The following is an 18,512-nucleotide window of genomic DNA, read 5'->3' as shown; positions in this document are numbered from 1 at the left end:
TATATCAGTGCTGTGGTGAGCTCAAGGTTACCAGCTGGTTGCATGCGGGGGTGCACAGAATCAAACCTGGCTCGCCAGATTAGAAGTCCTCCTAACCACTACACCAAACTGGATCTTGTTGCACCACCCTAATCCTGCTGAAGTTAGTTGTGATTAATTTCAGTGGGACTCAGGCATTCTTAGCTTTATTTGGAAAAGGACCCCTGAGCCCATCCTCCTCAGTCTGTGCCTCAAAAGTTGCAATACAATTATACATTTTCCTTTCAATATTCTTGTATCATTAAATCCAAGAATGTATATAAAAACCCATTTTAAGGTACATAAGGTATATAAGCCCTCCTTCCAAGCATTTACAAACTTGAGTCAGCAGTGTCATTAATATCTCTTCCCAGTACAACAGGAAAGAGATGCACATTATATATTGCTCTGGAGACCAACCATTGAAATTATTAACCCATTATTGCAACAGAACTGTGGCTAACCAGACAGTTAAAAGTTTTGCATTACTTAAATTGAATATAATTTTCAGAATGTCAGTATTAATCTGTATTGGGCTCAAATAAACACTGGTTTGCAAAATAAAATGGATTGTGCAACTGGGCAAAATCAATTTGCATGACAGGATGGGCTGATCCTGTGTTGAGCAGGGGTTGGACTAGATGGCCTGTATGGCCCCTTCCAACTCTATGATTCTATGATTCTATGCTGTACTTTTCAGGCCTTTTTTAACTTCAACCAAAAGAGCGTGGACTACGACACCTTCAAGGCAGTTAATGATGCCTGCCTTGTTTATGATGGGAAGCTTGTGATTGACACCCACTTTCATACCAATGACGTGGCCATCCGAGCCGCAGGCCCACTGACTAAGTTCTCAAATATCTACTACGCCAATGAATGGACACACAGCACTTTCAACTCCAAGGAGGTTGGTTTCCAGCTAGCTGCTGCCATGCTGAATCTTTTTGATCCAACTCTGGAGCCAGTTTTTGAACCCCCAGAAGATACAAACAGACTCATCCCTATATACAAGGGATGCAAAGTTCAAGGTAGGCCCATCTAATGGTTTTATGGTCTCTACACTGTGTTCTACTGTATTCTACTGTAGCATTACTTGGTATAAAGGTAATGAAATGTAGCTATTCATATCGGTGTAAAATACCAATTGTATGTTAAAGTGGAGGGTGAGGATGACTTCCATATGACATTATTGACCGGTTCTCCACTTGGTTGCATTTATTATGAAACTTGCTTTAGTTAGTATAATCTGTCCAGAACAGTCATTCTCAACTAGGGTTACCAGATAGATCCTGATAGGTTACTTCAGTTGGGAGGATTTAATTTTTTTAATATAATTTAAAAAAAATTAACCTGGGGAGGATCCAGGAGGACACAGTGCCTTTCTGCTCATCTGCCTGTGGAGGCCTTGTTGCAGTCATGCCCAATGGGAAAGGAGTGGGAGGGAAGAGCTGAATCTCTCCTCCCATTCCTCCCCCCCCCCTCAGAATTTCTTCTCAGAGCCCCACCAGCAGAAAATGGCCGAAAGAAGGCTTTGCAAGCAAAGGGATCCAGATACTGAAGCAGGAGATGATTGTAATTCCAAGGGATCTGGAGGCTGGCATCCCTAGCTGAGAGCTACTACACCTGTATACCATGCAAAGACTATGCACAACTACCACAAGGATTCTTTTCTTCCCAGGTTTCCCCTTGCCCTGGCAGCCATTTCCGACACTGGGAAAATATATTCTCAGGTCTTGTTAGGATTGCCAATCTCTTGGTGGTGACTGGAGATCTCCCCAAGTTACAAGTTATCTCAAAATCACACAGATCATTTCCCCTGAGGAGAATTGCTGCTTTTTCAAGGTGGCCTTGAGACATCTGAGATGAATGCTTTTTAGTTTTGCTCAGGCAAGGTACTGCACACACAAAAATGAAACTTCTTATTTAATAAGCATTTTATGAATGATGCTATGCACACTGTGCTATGCGTCAAAGAATTGAGGCTTTTGAACTCTGGTGCTGGAGAAGACTCTTGCGAGTCCCTTGGCCTGCAAGGCGAACAAACCGGTAAGTCCTAGAGGAGATCAGCCCTGACTGCTCCTTAGAAGGCCAGATCCTGAAGATGAAGCTCAAATACTTTGGCCACCTCATGAGAAGGAAGGACTCCCTGGAGAAGAGCCTAATGCTGGGAGCGATCAAGGGCAAAAGAAGAAAGGGACGACAGAGAATGAGGTGGCTGGATGGAGTCACTGAAGCAGTAGGTGCAAACTTAAATGGACTCCGGGGAATGGTAGAGGACAGGAAGGCCTGGAGGATCATTGTCCATGGGGTCGCGATGGGTCGGACACAACTTCACACCTAAACAATAAGAGGTGAATAACAGGTGCTAGGATGCATACATGCTCTGTGGGCTGGCAAAAGCTCCTGCCCACCCTTGGACTCTTGAGGCCTCAACACCACATCTCAAGGAACATTCCTGACCTAAGAGTCACCAACCTCCAGCTGCAGCCTGGAAAACTCCTGGAACTGGCCTACAGAGATCAGCTCCCCAGGGGAAAATGGCTGTTTTGGAGGGGGGGGAGGACTCTACAACCACAACTCATCTCATAGAATCATAGAATAATAGAGTTGGAGGGTACCTCATGGGTCATCTAGTCCAACCCCCTGCACTATGCAGGACACTCACAACCCTATCGCTTATTCACTGTAACCTGCCACCCCCTTGAACCTTCACAGAATCATAGAATCATAGAGTTGGAAGGGACCTCCTGGGTCATCTAGTCCAACCCCCTGCACTATACAGGACACTCACAACCCCACTGCTCATCCACTGTAACCTGCCACCCCCTTAAGCTTTCACAGAATCAGCCTCTCCATCAGATGTCTACCCAGCCTCTGTTAAAAAATTTCCAAAGATGGAGAACCCACCACCTCCCGTGGAAGCCTGTTCCACTGAGAAACCGCTCTGTCAGGAACTTCTCCCTGATATTTAGATGGAATTTCTTTTGAATTAATTTCATCCTATTGGTTCTGGTTCGTCCCTCCCATCCTCTATATGGCACCCTTTTAAATACTTGAAGATGGCTATCAGATCACCTTTCAGTCGTCTCCTCTCCAGGCTTAATAGACCAAGGTCCCCCAACCTTGTTGCATTTCTCTGGACGAGCTCCAGTTTATCTACATCCCTCTTCAATTGGGGTGCCCAAAACTGAACACAGTACTCCAAGTGAGGCCGAACCAGAGCAGAGTAAAGCGGTACCATCACCTCCCGTGATCTGGACACGATACTCCATTTGATATAGCCCAAAATGCCATTTGCCTTTTTAGCCACCGAGTCACATTGTTGACTCATGTTCAGTGTGTGGTCTAATAAGACTCCTAGATCCTTTTTGCACATGCTACTAAGTCTCCCCCATCTTATATTGGTGTATTTGGTTTTTCCTACCTAAATGCAGAACTTTACATTTGTCCGTATTGAACTTCATTTTATTCAGTTTAGCTCTCTTCTCGAGCCTATGAAGATCATCCTGTATTCTGATTCTGTCTTCTGTTGTGTTTGCTACCCCTCCCAGTTTAGTATCATCTGCAAATTTGATAAGTATCCCCTCTAAACCCTCATCCAAATCATTTATAAATACGTTGAACAACACAGGCCCCAGGACTGATACCTGGGGAACTCCACTCTTCTCCAAGAGGATGCTGAACCATTAACAAGTACCGTTTGGTTACTATCTGTCAACCAGTTACTATCTGTCCACTTGACAGTTAGGTTCCTGGAGATGAAAAGGCTTACTTGGGAGGGGGAACTCTATAGGATGAGAGAGGTTGGGACTTGGGGATCTGCTGGAACTGCAAGTCATTTCCAGGCTACGGAGATCACTCCCCCTGGAGAAAAGCCCTGGCTTTGGATCCGATGGAGGTGCAGGGATAAAGTTCTGCATTTAGGTAGGAAAAACCAAACACACCAATATAGGATGAGGGAGACTTGTCTTGGCAGTAGCATGTGTGAAAAGGATCTAGGAGTCTTAGTAGACCATACATTGAACATGCGACAACAGTGTGACTTGGTGGCTAAAAAGGCAAATGGGATTTTGGGCTGTATCAAACGGAGTATCGTGTCCAGATCACGATAGGGAGGTGATGGTACCGCTTTACTCTGCTCTGGTTCGGCCTCACTTGGAGTACTGTGTTCAGTTTTGGGCACCCCAGTTGAAGAGGGATGTAGATAAACTGGAGCGTGTCCAGAGGAGGGCAACAATGATGGTGAGGGGTTTGGAGACCAAGATGTATGAAGAAAGGTTGGGGGAGCTTGGTCTCTTTAACTTGGAGAGGAGATATCTGAGAGGGGATTTGATAACCATCTTCAAGTATATAACAGGCTGCCATATAGAGGATGGAGCTGAGTTGTTCTCTCTTGCCCCGGAGGGATGGACCAATGGGAAGAAATTAATTCAAAAGAAATTCCGTCTATATATCAGGGAGAAGTTCCTGACAGTTAGAGCGGTTTTTCAGTGGAACAGGCTTCCCCAGGAGGTGGTGAAAAATTTTGGGAATCTTTGGAAATTTTTAAATAGAGGCTGGGTAGCTGATTCTGTGAAGGCTCAAGTGGTGGCAGGTTACAGTGGATGAGTGATACAGTTGTGAGTGTCCTGCATAGTGCAAGGGATTGGACTAGATGGCCCATGAGGTCCCTTCCAACTCTATGATTCTATACTTCATAGTAACTGCAGCAGAGAGGAACCTTTGGAATCTACATAAAAGTAACCAGGTACCATCAGCTTTCCTGCCCATCACTGTGTCACATGTTCTTTTTCTGTAGTTTTAACAAATTACTTGTCATATATGCTAGCTGAATTTTCACAGACCTCATTAACAGATCTCTCTTTGCTTCTAATAGGTGGTATACTACCTGGAAAATACTATTACGTACACATTTATAAACCAGGAATTCCTATTTGCTTGGATGTACAAGAAACACAACCCGATTATGTAAGTATTTTAAAAACTGTTTAAAAAACAATGAGTACCATAAAGCATGTCTGTGTGATCTGGGTTTGCAAATACTATGGATGCTCCTGCTGAAATGCAATAGCTTTTTAATGCTAGACAGCTTATTGGAATGACATGGATCATGCAGGTGAGGCTCCTTGCCACCTGAGATGGAGCAAGCAAACACAAACATGTCATATTTGGCACATTGTTTCCAGGCTCAGAGCATGGGAATTAAGTATTCGAGTTGCTTCCTTTTTTCTAACAAAGTTTCTATGCTAACATTTGGATGAGGGGCAAAAGGAAGCAGCAGATATTCCAGTGACAGCCGATAGTTTTACTTCTTGAACCTCTGCATGTCGTGCTGATACTAAAGGCCAAACAACGTGACCAACGAATGTCGAACAGGCTCTATCCAATCTCTATCAGCAGAGATTTGCCTAATTTGCTAGAAGTTTGTCTTGGACCCAGCATAGTCCACAATAAGGATGTTGTGCAGTTTGTATTTAATAACAATGTGTGACCTTTGCACATAACTCAGACGAGAGATCCAAGTGTTTGGTATTGACTTTAAAACATCTGGCTCATCTGTTCTAGATCTGTCCTTCCCTATCTGCTGTCATTAAAAAAAAATTATTGCAGGGCGTGGCAATCACAACCGGAGATGCAATCAAGGGGAATTATTTCAGACTACACATCAACCAGTACAGCCTGATAGAGACCATTACCTGCTTATCAAAGAATCCTCTTCCCATAACAAACTACATCCCTTTGTTTGGACAGCATGAACGTCTTCTTAACAATCTGTGCTCTCGCTGGAGGGAGGGACTGATCACAGATCTATATAGGTAGGAAAAATTCTGGGTTGGGCTGAAACCTTCTGCTTGGATTCTATTATTGTTTTGTATCTTATCATCTTGCAACATGCATTCTTCATATAGCGTACCTCGAGGAAGTGAAACTTTTAGAAGTGTAATGTCTTACTATCTCATCTGAGCTCTGAAGTGCAGTTTTTTCATGGCTGTAGACGGGTTAAAATTACTGAAGACGTCATCTGAGAGGAGGGTCTGCCATCCAGCCCCAGCTGCCTGTGAGTTGCAGAAGGCATGGTTCTTTGGTGGTTCCCTCTGAAAGGCATCTCGCTCGTTCACCTAGGTATATTTTTAAACATTCTACCAAATTCCTGTCTGGTCAGGAAAAGAGAATTGCTATCCCATCGCCCCCATCCCCTGTCTTCTCAGAGGCAACAGCTGAAATGCAAACTTGATTTCTCCTGCTGCTCTGTGTGGCTAACTCAGATTGTTCTCCAAGTAGGTGCTGCCGCAGACGGCCATGGGTGAGCTTTGCGAAACACCACTCCTGCCATTTGAAGCATTCTTAGGTTAAGCAAGCACATGGCCTCAAGGACCTTCCTTCCCCATGAGGAAAATGACAGAAGGGGAGAAGAAGAGGGGATTCTATCTCACTCTCGTCTGTCTGTCCCTCTTTCATTTAATTTGATTCACATTTGCTTCATTTACGCCCTACCTTTCTCCCCAGTGGAGACCCAAAGCAGTTTACAAGGGTCTCCTCTCCATTTTATCCTCATAACAACCCTGTGAGGCAGGTTAGGGTCAAAAGTGCCTGACCAGCCCCGAGTCACCCAGCGAGCTTCCCAGGCAGAGCAGGAATTGGTACCCGGGTCTCTCAGATCATCCTGCTGGCTGACCCCATAGTGAGTGGCATAAGGGGGGGGGGGCATTGCTGCTGGTCCTGTCAAACAAAGAACAGTGACAAAACGTAGTGGTGACCCAAATTCTGTTCACCAGGCCCTTTCCCTTCTTCTCCGCTCAATTCCTGTGCTCCATAATGGACCCTCCTTCCCATTCATGTGTCTGTTTGTCCACAGCTTTTGTTTTCTAATATTAGAAAACAACACCAGGCCCATTCTATGCAGGCCTTCCCTTGTCCCTGACCCAGAAACTGCAGCTGGAGCAGAATGCAGCTGTTAGGGTTCTCGCTAGAACACCTTGGTGGGCACACATCCAGCCAGTGCTGAGGCAGCTGCATTGGTTACCCGTTGAATGCCGGATCAGGCTCAAGGTTTTGGTTAACCTTTAAGACCATTCATGGTCTAGGTCCAGTGTACCTGAGGGACTGTTTTTCTTCTTATGCCCCCTGAAGAGCTCTTCACTCTGCAGCACGGGTAGTCAAACTGCGGCCCTCCAGATGTCCATGGACTACAATTCCCAGGAGCCCCCTGCCAGCGAACGCTGGCAGGGGGCTCCTGGGAATTGTAGTCCATGGACATCTGGAGGGCCGCAGTTTGACTACCCCTGCTCTGCAGGTTTGAATAAGCTGGTGGTCTCGGGCCCAGAGGAAGTCTGTCTGGCCTTGACTAGGGCCTGGGTCTTCTGCCTGGTGGAATGAACTTCTGGAAGAGCAATGGGCCCTGTCAGAGCCTGTAAGACAGAGCTCTTCCACCAGGCTTTTGGTAAGGCCAGGCAGATAGATGATCTGGCCCTCCCTGAGGGACCCGTATATCATCACCTCTAGAATCATAGAATCATAGAGTTGGAAGGGACCTCCTGGGTCATTAGTCCAACCCCCTGCACTATGCAGGACACTCACAACCCTCTCGCTCACCCACTGTCACCTGCCACCCCCTTGAGCCTTCACAGAATCAGCCTCTCTGTCCTAGGTGGAGTAGTTTGGGAGAGGGAGGGATGGAGGGATTTGGCTGTGACTACTAGTTGTGGGTTTGTGGGGTTTTAATGTTTTTATTGTTTTATTGTTGCTAGCCGCTACAAGCCGGCTGGCCAGGAGCAGAGACCTAAAAATGTAACTATAAACAGACAAACAAACAAAACACAATGTATTTTAGGCTTGTTTTAACGTTCTTGGTGGTTTGCTGTTTTGGCAACCCTGGGCTGAGTGGAGAGGCAACTTAAAATATTTTAAATGGATAAACAAAACATAAGAAGCCATTTGCTGTCCTTGTGGTCTGTTTTGGGTGGAGTAATTGCTTCCAAATGCATCAGGTGTGGGAGCCATTGGGCGTTAAGTGATCCTCCCATTCAGTTTGGATTCCAAAAGACACCCCTTCCTCTTCCCAGTCTTCCCATCCCACCCTCGCCTCTTACCTTCTGCTGTTTGTGTGCTTTCACCTCATTTTCTGGGCCAGGTGAGGGATGTTGATTTGTTTCCCCAAATGACATTGTTCAGCGATCATATCATATTTATGCAAGGCAGTAAAAGCACTATTGCATAGTAACAGACTAAAAGGGTGTCTAAATATTTGGTTTGATACTATGGTGTCAAGACTATATCAGCGGTTGTACAGCATATGGAAGTTGATTTTCAATTAGCTTTAAAGGTATCATGTTGCCTTTGTATCCTCCTGTTATAAACTGGTTATTCAGTATAGTGTTTTCCTTCCTTCAGTATATGTTAATGCATATACTAGGACAGTTTACAGTCTGTCTTTTTCTTTCACATAGTACATTTGTTTTGAATGGCTGAATTCAGCCTGAAGGGTGGGGAAACTTGTACTTTATGGCCCTCTTTTTCAAAGCATTGGTTTTCTTCCCCAAGCAGTGCCTAAGTAACTCCTAGGTCAAGAGTTCTCCATTCCAGCCTCCCCCACACCCACATACCTAGCTCAGAATCAGAGGGGAGTCTGCAGAGAGGAGTTTACAGGGCCTTACTCTTTCAGTTGTATGGAGTGGGCTTATCCAGGCAATATAGGAATCTCTTAATCTTTTTACTGAACTGGGAAAGGGTAGAAGGGCATCAATATAGACATTATCAAGTTAGATGATGTTGTCCATTAAACTGGCTTAATCTCTGCCTGAGGTAGATGGCCCTACTGGTATCTCTGCATTACACATGTGCTCAGAGGTTTTTTTCTGCAGACTTCATGGCTTTTGATAGACATCTGCAGTGGGTGACCTGGTTGAATGAACCATGTTCATCCAACACTATGCCATATATGTCAGCTCCTGGAAAGAGGTTGCTGTAGGTAGAGCAGTACTTCAATCTATTTTTCTGCTGTATAAGCCCACACCCTTCTCCATGGTGAGTGATCTTGCTCTTCTCCCATGTTGGGACTGCACAGAAGCCATGAAGATTGGTTAGACAAGGTTGCACTTACCTGTAAATGTTCTTCATTGAGTTGTCTTCTGTACAGACACAGATCCCTTCCTCCTTTCCCCACTGTGGGCTTCTGCTTATGGATTGATACTAACCTTCCTGTGGCAATGGATGGACAACTGAGGGAAGGGTGCTTGCCCCTCATATGACTTTTGGGTGGGAAAGTCAGTCTCTTCTGTGAGGGGAGTGGGAGCACTCCTGGGATCTAAAAATGTTGTTTTAGAGCTTGCTGGCTGTTCTCTGCATCAGGCCTGCAAAAGTGCAGCCCCATGTGTGCCAGCACAGATATTCAATGAACAAGTTACAGGTAAGTGCAATTTTGTTTTTGTGTTGACACATATTGAATTATTATTATATTATTATTATTATATTATATCACTGCCTATATTAACTATAGAGCTATAAACATGGGTTTATAAATATGGGACTAGACCAACATTGGAATCCAGTAGCATTTTAAAGACGAAGACTCACTTTGCCTGATATCTCCAATAACATCTGACAGTACAAGCTTTTGACTTGTGAAAACTTAGGCCCTAGAAAGCTTTGTTGGTCTCTAAGGTACTGATTGGACTCATATTTTGCTCTGCTACTATCCACCTTAAAATATAGAACTTATCATCTCCGATAATCAATATTTAATTAAAATTCAAACATATGCAATTTGTTATACCTTAATCAGTATTATGTAATTTGATGTTAAAGTTTCATATGATTCATACTTTTTTGTTGATTCATCCTTTTTTGTTGAAGAAAATCCCATTTCCTATGACTGTCCATTCCTAAGAAACTCAGCAAGCACCAGTCATAACACAGACAAAAAAAAAAGTGAATAAGATTTCATCAGTATTGCAAGATGTCAGTGGCTCAGGAAAAGACCTCTATTCGGCTCTCCACTTGATAGAGAGGCTCGGATCTAATAGCCGATCCTGGCCACTTCCTGCTCCAAGACTCCTACCTCCCCGCCACTGGCAGTCGCTTGACTGGGTGGACTGGGCATACCAAATACAGTTTCTCCTTCAAGTCTCTCCACATCATCCAGCCGGTGGAGTGAGTCTGATCACAGCAGGGGCCACACTGACCCTGCAGGGAATGGCAGGATAGGATTCCCCCTTGCTTGTGAATCTTCACCTTGTGTGCTCTTCATAAATGCTAAGGAATATTATTATACTTGTCTTTTACTTTAATGTGACAAGATATATGGAAATAATATTGTTTGCTTATTTCATTTTGATTGATTCATTTTGATAGGGAACAGCTGTTTAAGAAAAAAAAATACAGTAAATGAAATTCGGTGGATGACTCAAAGGATTTATATCTAGTGCCCATCTTCAGCATGGATATCAGAATGCCACTTTCAGGGGGGCTCATAAAAAGGGCAGCTACAATCTTTGTGCAGTATTTGTTGCTTTTTCCAAAACATCTGGTTAGCCAATAAAAATAAAAGGGTAAGGGCTGTTTGGGAGGAGTTAGGGTGGGCCCTGTCCAAGATAAAAACTCGGACGGCCCAATCAGGAGCCGCAAAGCAGATCGCAAGGTGAGTCCTCCGCCCCAGGTGCTCCTCCACCTTAAGAAAGGAGCAGGGACGCTGCGCCAAAGACGCAGCATCCCAGGTATTTCCAGCCCTGGGAACCCTGCCCATGGGGGGGGGGCTGCCGTCCATTGAGCCCCAAGGAGCAGCCTCGCCACGTCGCGGACGTGGAGAGCCTCCTCCTGGGGCCGGACCAAGGCCCCGGGACGCTCTGGGGTGGGGGAGTCGATTGGCAACGCCACTCCTGGAGCCGGAAGAAGGCCCAGAGACGGTCCGGGGTGGCCGGGTGGGTGGCTGCCTTCTCCCAGCCCCAGGAGCGGACTCGCCACGTCGCAGATGCGGCAAGGCCGCTCCTGGCACCGGGAGAAGGCCCAGAGACAGTCCGGGGTGGGGGGGGGGGTGGCCGCCTTCTCCTGGGGGCGGAAGAAGGCCCCGGGATGGTCCGGGGTTGGGGGCTTGGTCGCCGCCTTCTCCCGGCCCCAGGAGTGGCCTCGCTGCATCGCGGATGCGGCGAGTCTGCTCCTGAGGCCGGAAGAAGGCCCCGGGATGCTCCAGCCTGGGGGGGCTTTGACGCCTTCTTCCGGCCCCAGGATACCAGCCCGCGGCCGGGAGAACACCCCAGGTCGCGGCCCACTTGCCCCCACGGCCCAGACCCCAGGAAGCGTTCACCCTGCGAGGGCTTCCCCGGGGACTGGCCCCTAGCACCCATTTTATTCAGCAATAAAATGGGCTTTATTTCTAGTCATAGAATAATAGAGTTGGAAGGGACATCATGGGTCATCTAGTCCAACCTCCTGCACTATGCAGGACACTCACATCCCAATCACTCATGTAATGTAACCTGCCATCCCTTTGCCTTCACGTAGTAAAAGGAATACTGAACTTGATGAGTACCAAGGGCCTAGGACACCTAAAAACCTTGGGCCAGCCTTGGATGGGTCACCAGATCAAGTAATTTTGGACTTGAGGCTCACTATACCAAAAAAGTTGGGAGGTGCTTGTCTCAGTATCTTGAAAGAATTGCCATTTGCTAATACAGTTAAGTTTATCCTAGTTGCATTAAGCTTGAAATTCACTCCTCTTTAATTTTCTAACGATTTACTAGTTTTTGTGGTTTCTCACGTTAAAGCAGAAGAGTTCCTGCTATTCTTTAATCCTTTTATAACTGGATTAGATTCTTCCTGCCAATTGCCAGGAATAAACTCAGTGAAAAAGCTGTTACCTGGGAGTTAATTTGTCTTTCTGTGACATGAAAATTACCTTTTAAATTCTAGCCAATATCCAGCTATGCATTTTCTCACTGCCTTGTGTGTGTCAGGTTAAAGGTTTTAACCCTGTGGAAGTGGATTTTATAGCTATGATGGTCAAAATAAGTTTTAAAATTAACATATAAACCATGTATAAAAGAATGGTATATTTTGTGCTGCTTAGGCAAATTTTGTTTTGGATCCAGTTAATCAATGCCATGAAGAACTATGGACGGAGGTTCGCAACATTGTACATGAGGTAGCAACTAAAACCATCCCAAAGAAAAAGAAATGCAAGAAAGCAAAATGGCTGTCTGAGGAAGCTTTACAAATAGCTGAGGAGAGAAGTGAAAGGCAAGAGAGAAAGAGAAAGATACATCCAACTGAATGCTGAATTCCAGAGAAAAGCTAGAAGAGATAAGAATGCCTTTTTAAATGAACAGTGCAAACAAATAGAAGAAAACAATAAATCTTTGGCTGTACGCACTCCAGCTACAAACCATGCAGTAAAAGTGCTACACTCAATATGCCAGCAAATTTGGAAAACTCAACAGTGGCCACAGGATTGGAAAAGGTCAGTTTACATTCCAGTCCCAAAGAAGGGCAATGCCAAAGAATGTTCAAACTACCGCACCATTGCACTCATTTCTCATGCTAGTAAAGTTATGCTCAAAATCCTACAAGCTAGGCTCCAGCAATATGTGGACCGAGAACTTCCAGAAGTACAGGCAGGATTTCGAAGAGATAGAGGAACTAGAGATCAAATTGCCAACATCTCCTGGATTATGGAGAAAGCTAGGGAGTTAAAGAAAAACATCTACTTCTGCTTCACTGACTATGCTAAAGCCTTTGATTGTGTGGAGCACAACAAATTGTGGCAAGTTCTTAAAGAGATGGGAACACCAGAGCATTTGATCTGTCTCTTGAGAAGCCTATATGCAGGTCAAGAAGCAACAGTGAGAACCGGGCATGGAATCACTGATTGGTTCAAAATTGTGAAAGGCCTATTTAACTTGTTTGCAGAGCACTTCATGAGAAAGGCTGGGTTAGATGAGTCCCAAACAGGGATTAAGACTGCAGAGATAAATATCAACAACCTCAGATATGTAGATGATACCATTTTAATGGCAGAAAGTTAAGAGGAACTAAAGAGACTCTTGATGCAGGTGAAGGAGGAGAGTGCAAAAGTTGACTTGAAACTCAACATCAAGAAAACTAAGATCATGGCATTTGGCCCTCTCAATTCCTGGCAAATAGATGGGGAAGAAATGGAGGTAGTGACAGATTTTATTTTCCTGGGCTCCAAGATCACTGCAGATGAGGATTGCAGCAAAGAAATTAAAAGTCGCTTGCTCCTGCAGAGGAAAGCTATGGCAAATATAGACAGCATCCTAAAAAGCAGAGACATCACCCTGCCAACAAAAGTGCGTTTAGTCAAGGCTATGGTCTTCCCAGATGCAATGTATGGCTGTGAAAGTTGGATCATAGGGAAGGCCGAGCGTCAAAGAATTGAGGCTTTTGAACTCTGGTGCTGGAGAAGACTCTTGTGAGTCCCTTAGACTGCAAGACAAACAAACCGGTCAGCCCTAGAGATCAGCCCTGACTACTCCTTAGAAGGCCAGATCCTGAAGATGAAATACTTTGGCCACCTCATGAGAAGGAAGGACTCCCTGGAGAAGAACCTCATGCTGGGAGCAATTGAGGGCAAAAGAATAAGGGGACGACAGAGAATGAGGTGGCTGGATGGAGTAACTGAAGCAGTTGGTGTGAGCTTAAATGGACTCTGGGGAATGGTAGAGGACAGGAAGGCCTGGAGGATCATTGTCCATGGGGTTGTGATGGGTCAGACACAACTTCGCAACTAACAACAACAACAATCAATGCCAGTCATAACAGGGCAGCAAGGAGTTAGAGCAGGTTTGGTTGGCTATGCCTGCATCTTTGCCAGCCAAACTCTATAGCTTGTTCTCCATCTTTGAATGTGGCTGGTCTCTACCATAGTACTCAAAAGGCAGAATGTAGTATTTAATAGGGTTGCTAAGTGGTAGGTGGGACCTAGCGATCTTCTGGAATTATAACTGATCTCTAAATTACAGAGATCAGTTCCCCTGGAGAAAATGGCTTCTTGGTCTTTATGGCATGATGTAGTGGTTAATAGGAGTGGCTTCTAATTTAGAGAGCCAGGTTTGATTCCCCATTCCTCCTCCTTCACATGCAGCCAGCTGGGTGACCCTGAGGTAGTCACAGTTCTGGCAGAGCTCCCTCAGCCTCACCCACCTCACAGGGTTTCTGTTGTGGGGAGAAGAAGGGAAGGCAAATGTAAGCCGCTTTGAGACTCCTTCGGGTAGAGAAAAGCAGGGAATAAAAACCAACTATTCTTCTCATACCCCCCTTCCCCAAATCCTGTTCTCCCCAGGCTCCATCCCAAATCCCTAGGAATTTCCCTACCCAGAATTGGCAATCCTGATTTTAAAAGCATCAGTACAAATTACATGACTCTGCTTAACACAGAGCTTCCAATTGTTAAATAGTACATCAAGTTTAGATTAACAGACTCCGACATGTACTTGAGGGAGAAGAGTAAAGTATATAAAAGCCTCTAGAGCAGGGGTAGTCAAACTGCGGCCCTCCAGATGTCCATGGACTACAATTCCCAGGAGCCCCCTGCCAGCAAATGCTGGCAGGGGGCTCCTGGGAATTGTAGTCCATGGACATCTGGAGGGCCGCAGTTTGACTACCCCTGCTCTAGAGGGTGCTGTGTGCCAAAGTAGGGCTCTTGGCCCCACCCCAACAAGCACGTGCTCCCATGAGGCCCTGCCAAACCGCAGTTCCTCTTTTGCCCCTGAAGGAGTTGGTTGCTTGTAGCTGCTCTTCGTAGAATCAGAGAATCAACAGAGATGCATTGCCTGGGAGGAACAGTTTGGGAGGAAAGACAAAAGAATTAAGGCAAGTCGATTCACAGTGTCGAAGAGCGAGAAAGGACCGACTCAACGGCATGAAAATACAGTACTATTAATTAATTAATTAACCACAAAAAATATTCTCTCCAAGTTTTTAAGAACTGTATAAAACCAGTTACAATTACTCATTAATCCTCCATAAACTAAACCAGGGGTAGTCAAACTGCGGCCCTCCAGATATCCATGGACTACATTCGCTGGCAGGGGCTTCTGGGAATTGTAGTCCGTGGACATCAGGAGGGCCGCAGTTTGACTACCCCTGAACTAAACATTATGGTATGCTATGTGGAATTTAAGAGCCTCTTGTGGTGCAGAGTGGTAAGGCAGCTGTCTGAAAGCTTTGCCCATGAGGCTGGGAGTTCGATCCCAGCAGCCGGCTCAAGGTTGACTCAGCCTTCCATCCTTCCGAGGTCGGTAAAATGAGTACCCAGCTTGCTGGGGGGTAAACGGTAATGACTGGGGAAGGCACTGGCAAACCACCCCGTATTGAGTCTGCCATGAAAACGCTGGAGGCCGTCACCCCAAGGGTCAGACATGACTCGGTGCTTGCACAGGGGATACCTTTACCTTTACCTTTATGTGGAATTTATTTCTGTATTAATGCAATTATACAAAAATCCTTCTAATCATCAAACATTTAAAGATACTTTATGGTATCTTCTCTCAATGGAGGATCCTGTCACAAGAGTTAGGAGAGGTCCCGAACAGCAAACTGCTGAGTCATGATTTAAACTTCCCCGCTGTAAATGGCAGGCACACCCTGCAAAAACAGCTTACAGGGCCAACTCATGGAAAGCACGATTGGTCCCATGTAGTACTGAGACCAGTGGAGCTCAGCGTTTCGAGAACAAATATATAGAAGCTTTCCCTTTGTAAAAGTTAACGTGACACATTAATGCACTGGCGGGAAGGAAGGGCCAGTTGTTCAATGCCAGAAAAGCAAAGTCTTCGGGTCTGTGCTTGTATCTATCAAAATGGTCCAACAGTGTGGCTTCTCTCACAAGGTGTCTTAAACGGGACAGATGCTCCGTGATTCTGACCTTAAGCAGTCTGGACAAAATCCCAATGTACAAAAGTTGGCATGGGCAGATTGTACAATAAATTATATTTTTAGAAAAACAATTTATTAAAAAATTCACTTTGATCTTATAGTGATGGCCCAGGTTTTCAAATGCATCAGTTGGCAACATCATTTTGCAAACAGCACATGAGGCATATTGAAAAATTTCCATTTGGTAACTGTCTTAAAGCAACCTTGCTGTACCTTACCCACGGAGTCACCAATTCTTTATTATTGTAACTTCTCCTCCATGCAAATAGACAACTCTCTTGACAATCCTTTATCTCGGACACAAGATGCCAGTATCTGAAAATCATATTTCTAATACGATTTGCATTGCATGAAACCTCAAATGAACAGTTTTATTAGGAGACTCCCTTTCCTTGTATTCCAGCAGTTCCTCCCTTCTTTTAGCATAGCTGCTCTTTTGTGGGCTTTAGTGATAACTGGCTCTGGATAACTGGCTCTTTCCCTTGTTACAATTATCAACTTAGGAATTAATTCTCTTATGACAGAGGAACTGACCGTGAGGAATGTTATAGTTACAATATTAAGGGTGAAAATTCGAGTAATGTAACAAAGTGTACCTATTGGTGGGTTTATGGTAAGATGACACCTCTAATTTTCCCTGGTCACTCAATGATCATAGAATCATAGAGTTGGAAGGGGTCACACAGGCCATCTAGTCCAACCCCCTGCTCAACACAGGATCAGCCCTAAGCATTCTAAAGCATCCAAGAAAAGTGTGTATCCAACCTTTGCTTGAAGACTGCCAGTGAGGGGGAGCTCACCACCTCCTTAGGCAGCCTATTCCACTGCTGAACTACTCTGACTGTGAAAAATATTTTCCTGATATCTAGCCTATATAGTTGTACTTGTAGTTTAAACCCATTACTGTGCGTCCTTTCCTCCAGCCAATGGAAACAGCATCCTGCCCTCCTCCAAGTGACAACCTTTCAACTACTTGAAGAGGGCTATCGTCCCCTCTCAAACTCCTTTTCTCCAGGCTGAACATTCCCAAGTCCCTCTACCTATCTTTGTACCCTTTCAATTTTATCTACGTCCTTCTTGAAGTGAGGCCTCCAGAACTGCACACAGTACTCCAGGTGTGGTCTAACCAGTGCCGTATACAATGGGACTATGACATCTTGTGATTTTGATGTGATGCCCCTGTTTACAGCCCAAAATGGCATTTGCCTTTTTTACCGCTGCATCACACTGCCTGCTCATGTTTGGCGTACAATCCGCAAGTACCCCAAGGTCTCGTTCACACACAGTGTTACCTAGAAGCTTATCCCCCATCCAGTAGGCATGCTTTTCATTTTTCTGACCCAGATGCAGAACTTTACACTTATCTTTATTAAATTGCATCTTGTTCTCATTTGCCCATTTTTCCATTGTGTTCAGATCTCGTTGAACTCTGTCTCTATCTTCTGGAGTATTTGCTAGTCCTCCCAATATGGTGTCATCTGCAAACCTGATGAGTAGTCCCTCCACCCCCTCATCTGGATCATTAATAAATATGTTAAAAAGTACCGGGCCAAGCACTGAGCCCTGAGGTACCTTGCTACTCACCTCCCTCCAGTCTGATGAAACACCATTGACAACAACTCTTTGAGTGCGGTTCTCTAACCAGTTCCCTATCCACCTAACTATCTGAAAATCCAGATTGCAGTCTTTCAATTTATCCATCAGAACATCATGGGGAACCTTATCAAAAGCTTTACTAAAATCCAAGTAAACGACATCATCTGAATTTCAACGATCCAGCAAACCTGTTACTTGGTCAAAAAAGGAAACCAGGTTGGTCTGGCAGGACCTGTTGAAGACCAATCCATGCTGACTTCCTTGGTTCACCAAATTGTCCTCCAGATGTTTGCAGATCGCTCCCTTTAATATCTGCTCCATTATCTTCCCCACAACAGAGGTCAGACTCACTGGTCTGTAGTTTCCCGGGTCATCCTTCCTCCCTTTTTTGAAGATCGGAATAACGTTTGCTCTCTTCCAGTCTTCCGGGACATCTCCAGTCCTTAAAGAGGTCCCGAAGATGATGGACAAGGGTTCTGCAAGTTCTCTGGAAAGTTCTTTGAGCACTCTCGGGTGCATTTAATCCGGCCCAGGGGATTTGAACTCATCCAGTGCAGCTAAATGCCTCTCGACAACCTCTCTCTCATAGAATCATAGAATCATAGAATCCTAGAGTTGGAAGGGGCCATACAGGCCATCTAGTCCAACCCCCTGCTCAACGCAGGATCAGCCCTAAGCATCCTAAAGCATCCAAGAGAAGTGTGTATCCAACCTTTGCTTGAAGACTTCCAGTGAGGGGGAGCTCACCACCTCCTTAGGCAGCCTATTCCACTGCTGAACTACTCTGACTGTGAAAAACTTTTTCCTGATATCTAGCCTATATCGTTGTACTTGAAGTTTAAACCCATTACTGCGTGTCCTCTCCTCTGCAGCCAGCAGAAACAGCATCCTGCCCTCCTCCAAGTGACAACCTTTCAAATACTTAAAGAGGGCTATCATGTCCCCTCTCAACCTCCTTTTCTCCAGGCTGAACATTCCCAAGTCCCTCAACCTATCTTCATAGGGCTTGG

General features: G+C 45.2%; 1 protein-coding gene across 4 annotated transcripts in view; it reads left to right on the top strand.

Moving 5' to 3' along the window:
* CFAP61 (cilia and flagella associated protein 61) overlaps nucleotides 1-18,512 on the top strand; it is a 177,596-nt gene that overhangs the window by 127,291 nt on the left and 31,793 nt on the right. For 3 of the 4 annotated variants that reach the window (XM_077310336.1, XM_077310337.1, XM_077310338.1), the window contains 3 exons: nucleotides 719-1,046; nucleotides 4,895-4,986; nucleotides 5,629-5,834. In XM_077310336.1, coding sequence (XP_077166451.1) covers nucleotides 719-1,046; nucleotides 4,895-4,986; nucleotides 5,629-5,834 — 626 coding nt within the window. The remainder of the gene's footprint in view (nucleotides 1-718; nucleotides 1,047-4,894; nucleotides 4,987-5,628; nucleotides 5,835-18,512) is intronic. The other variant, XM_077310339.1, reaches the window with a different exon arrangement.

The sequence above is a fragment of the Paroedura picta genome, chromosome 14 (assembly GCF_049243985.1).
Source record: "Paroedura picta isolate Pp20150507F chromosome 14, Ppicta_v3.0, whole genome shotgun sequence".
Classification (NCBI taxonomy): Eukaryota; Metazoa; Chordata; class Lepidosauria; order Squamata; family Gekkonidae; genus Paroedura; species Paroedura picta.
The sequence above is the reverse complement of the archived record's forward strand: the minus strand, read 5'-3'. Positions and strand labels throughout refer to the sequence as shown.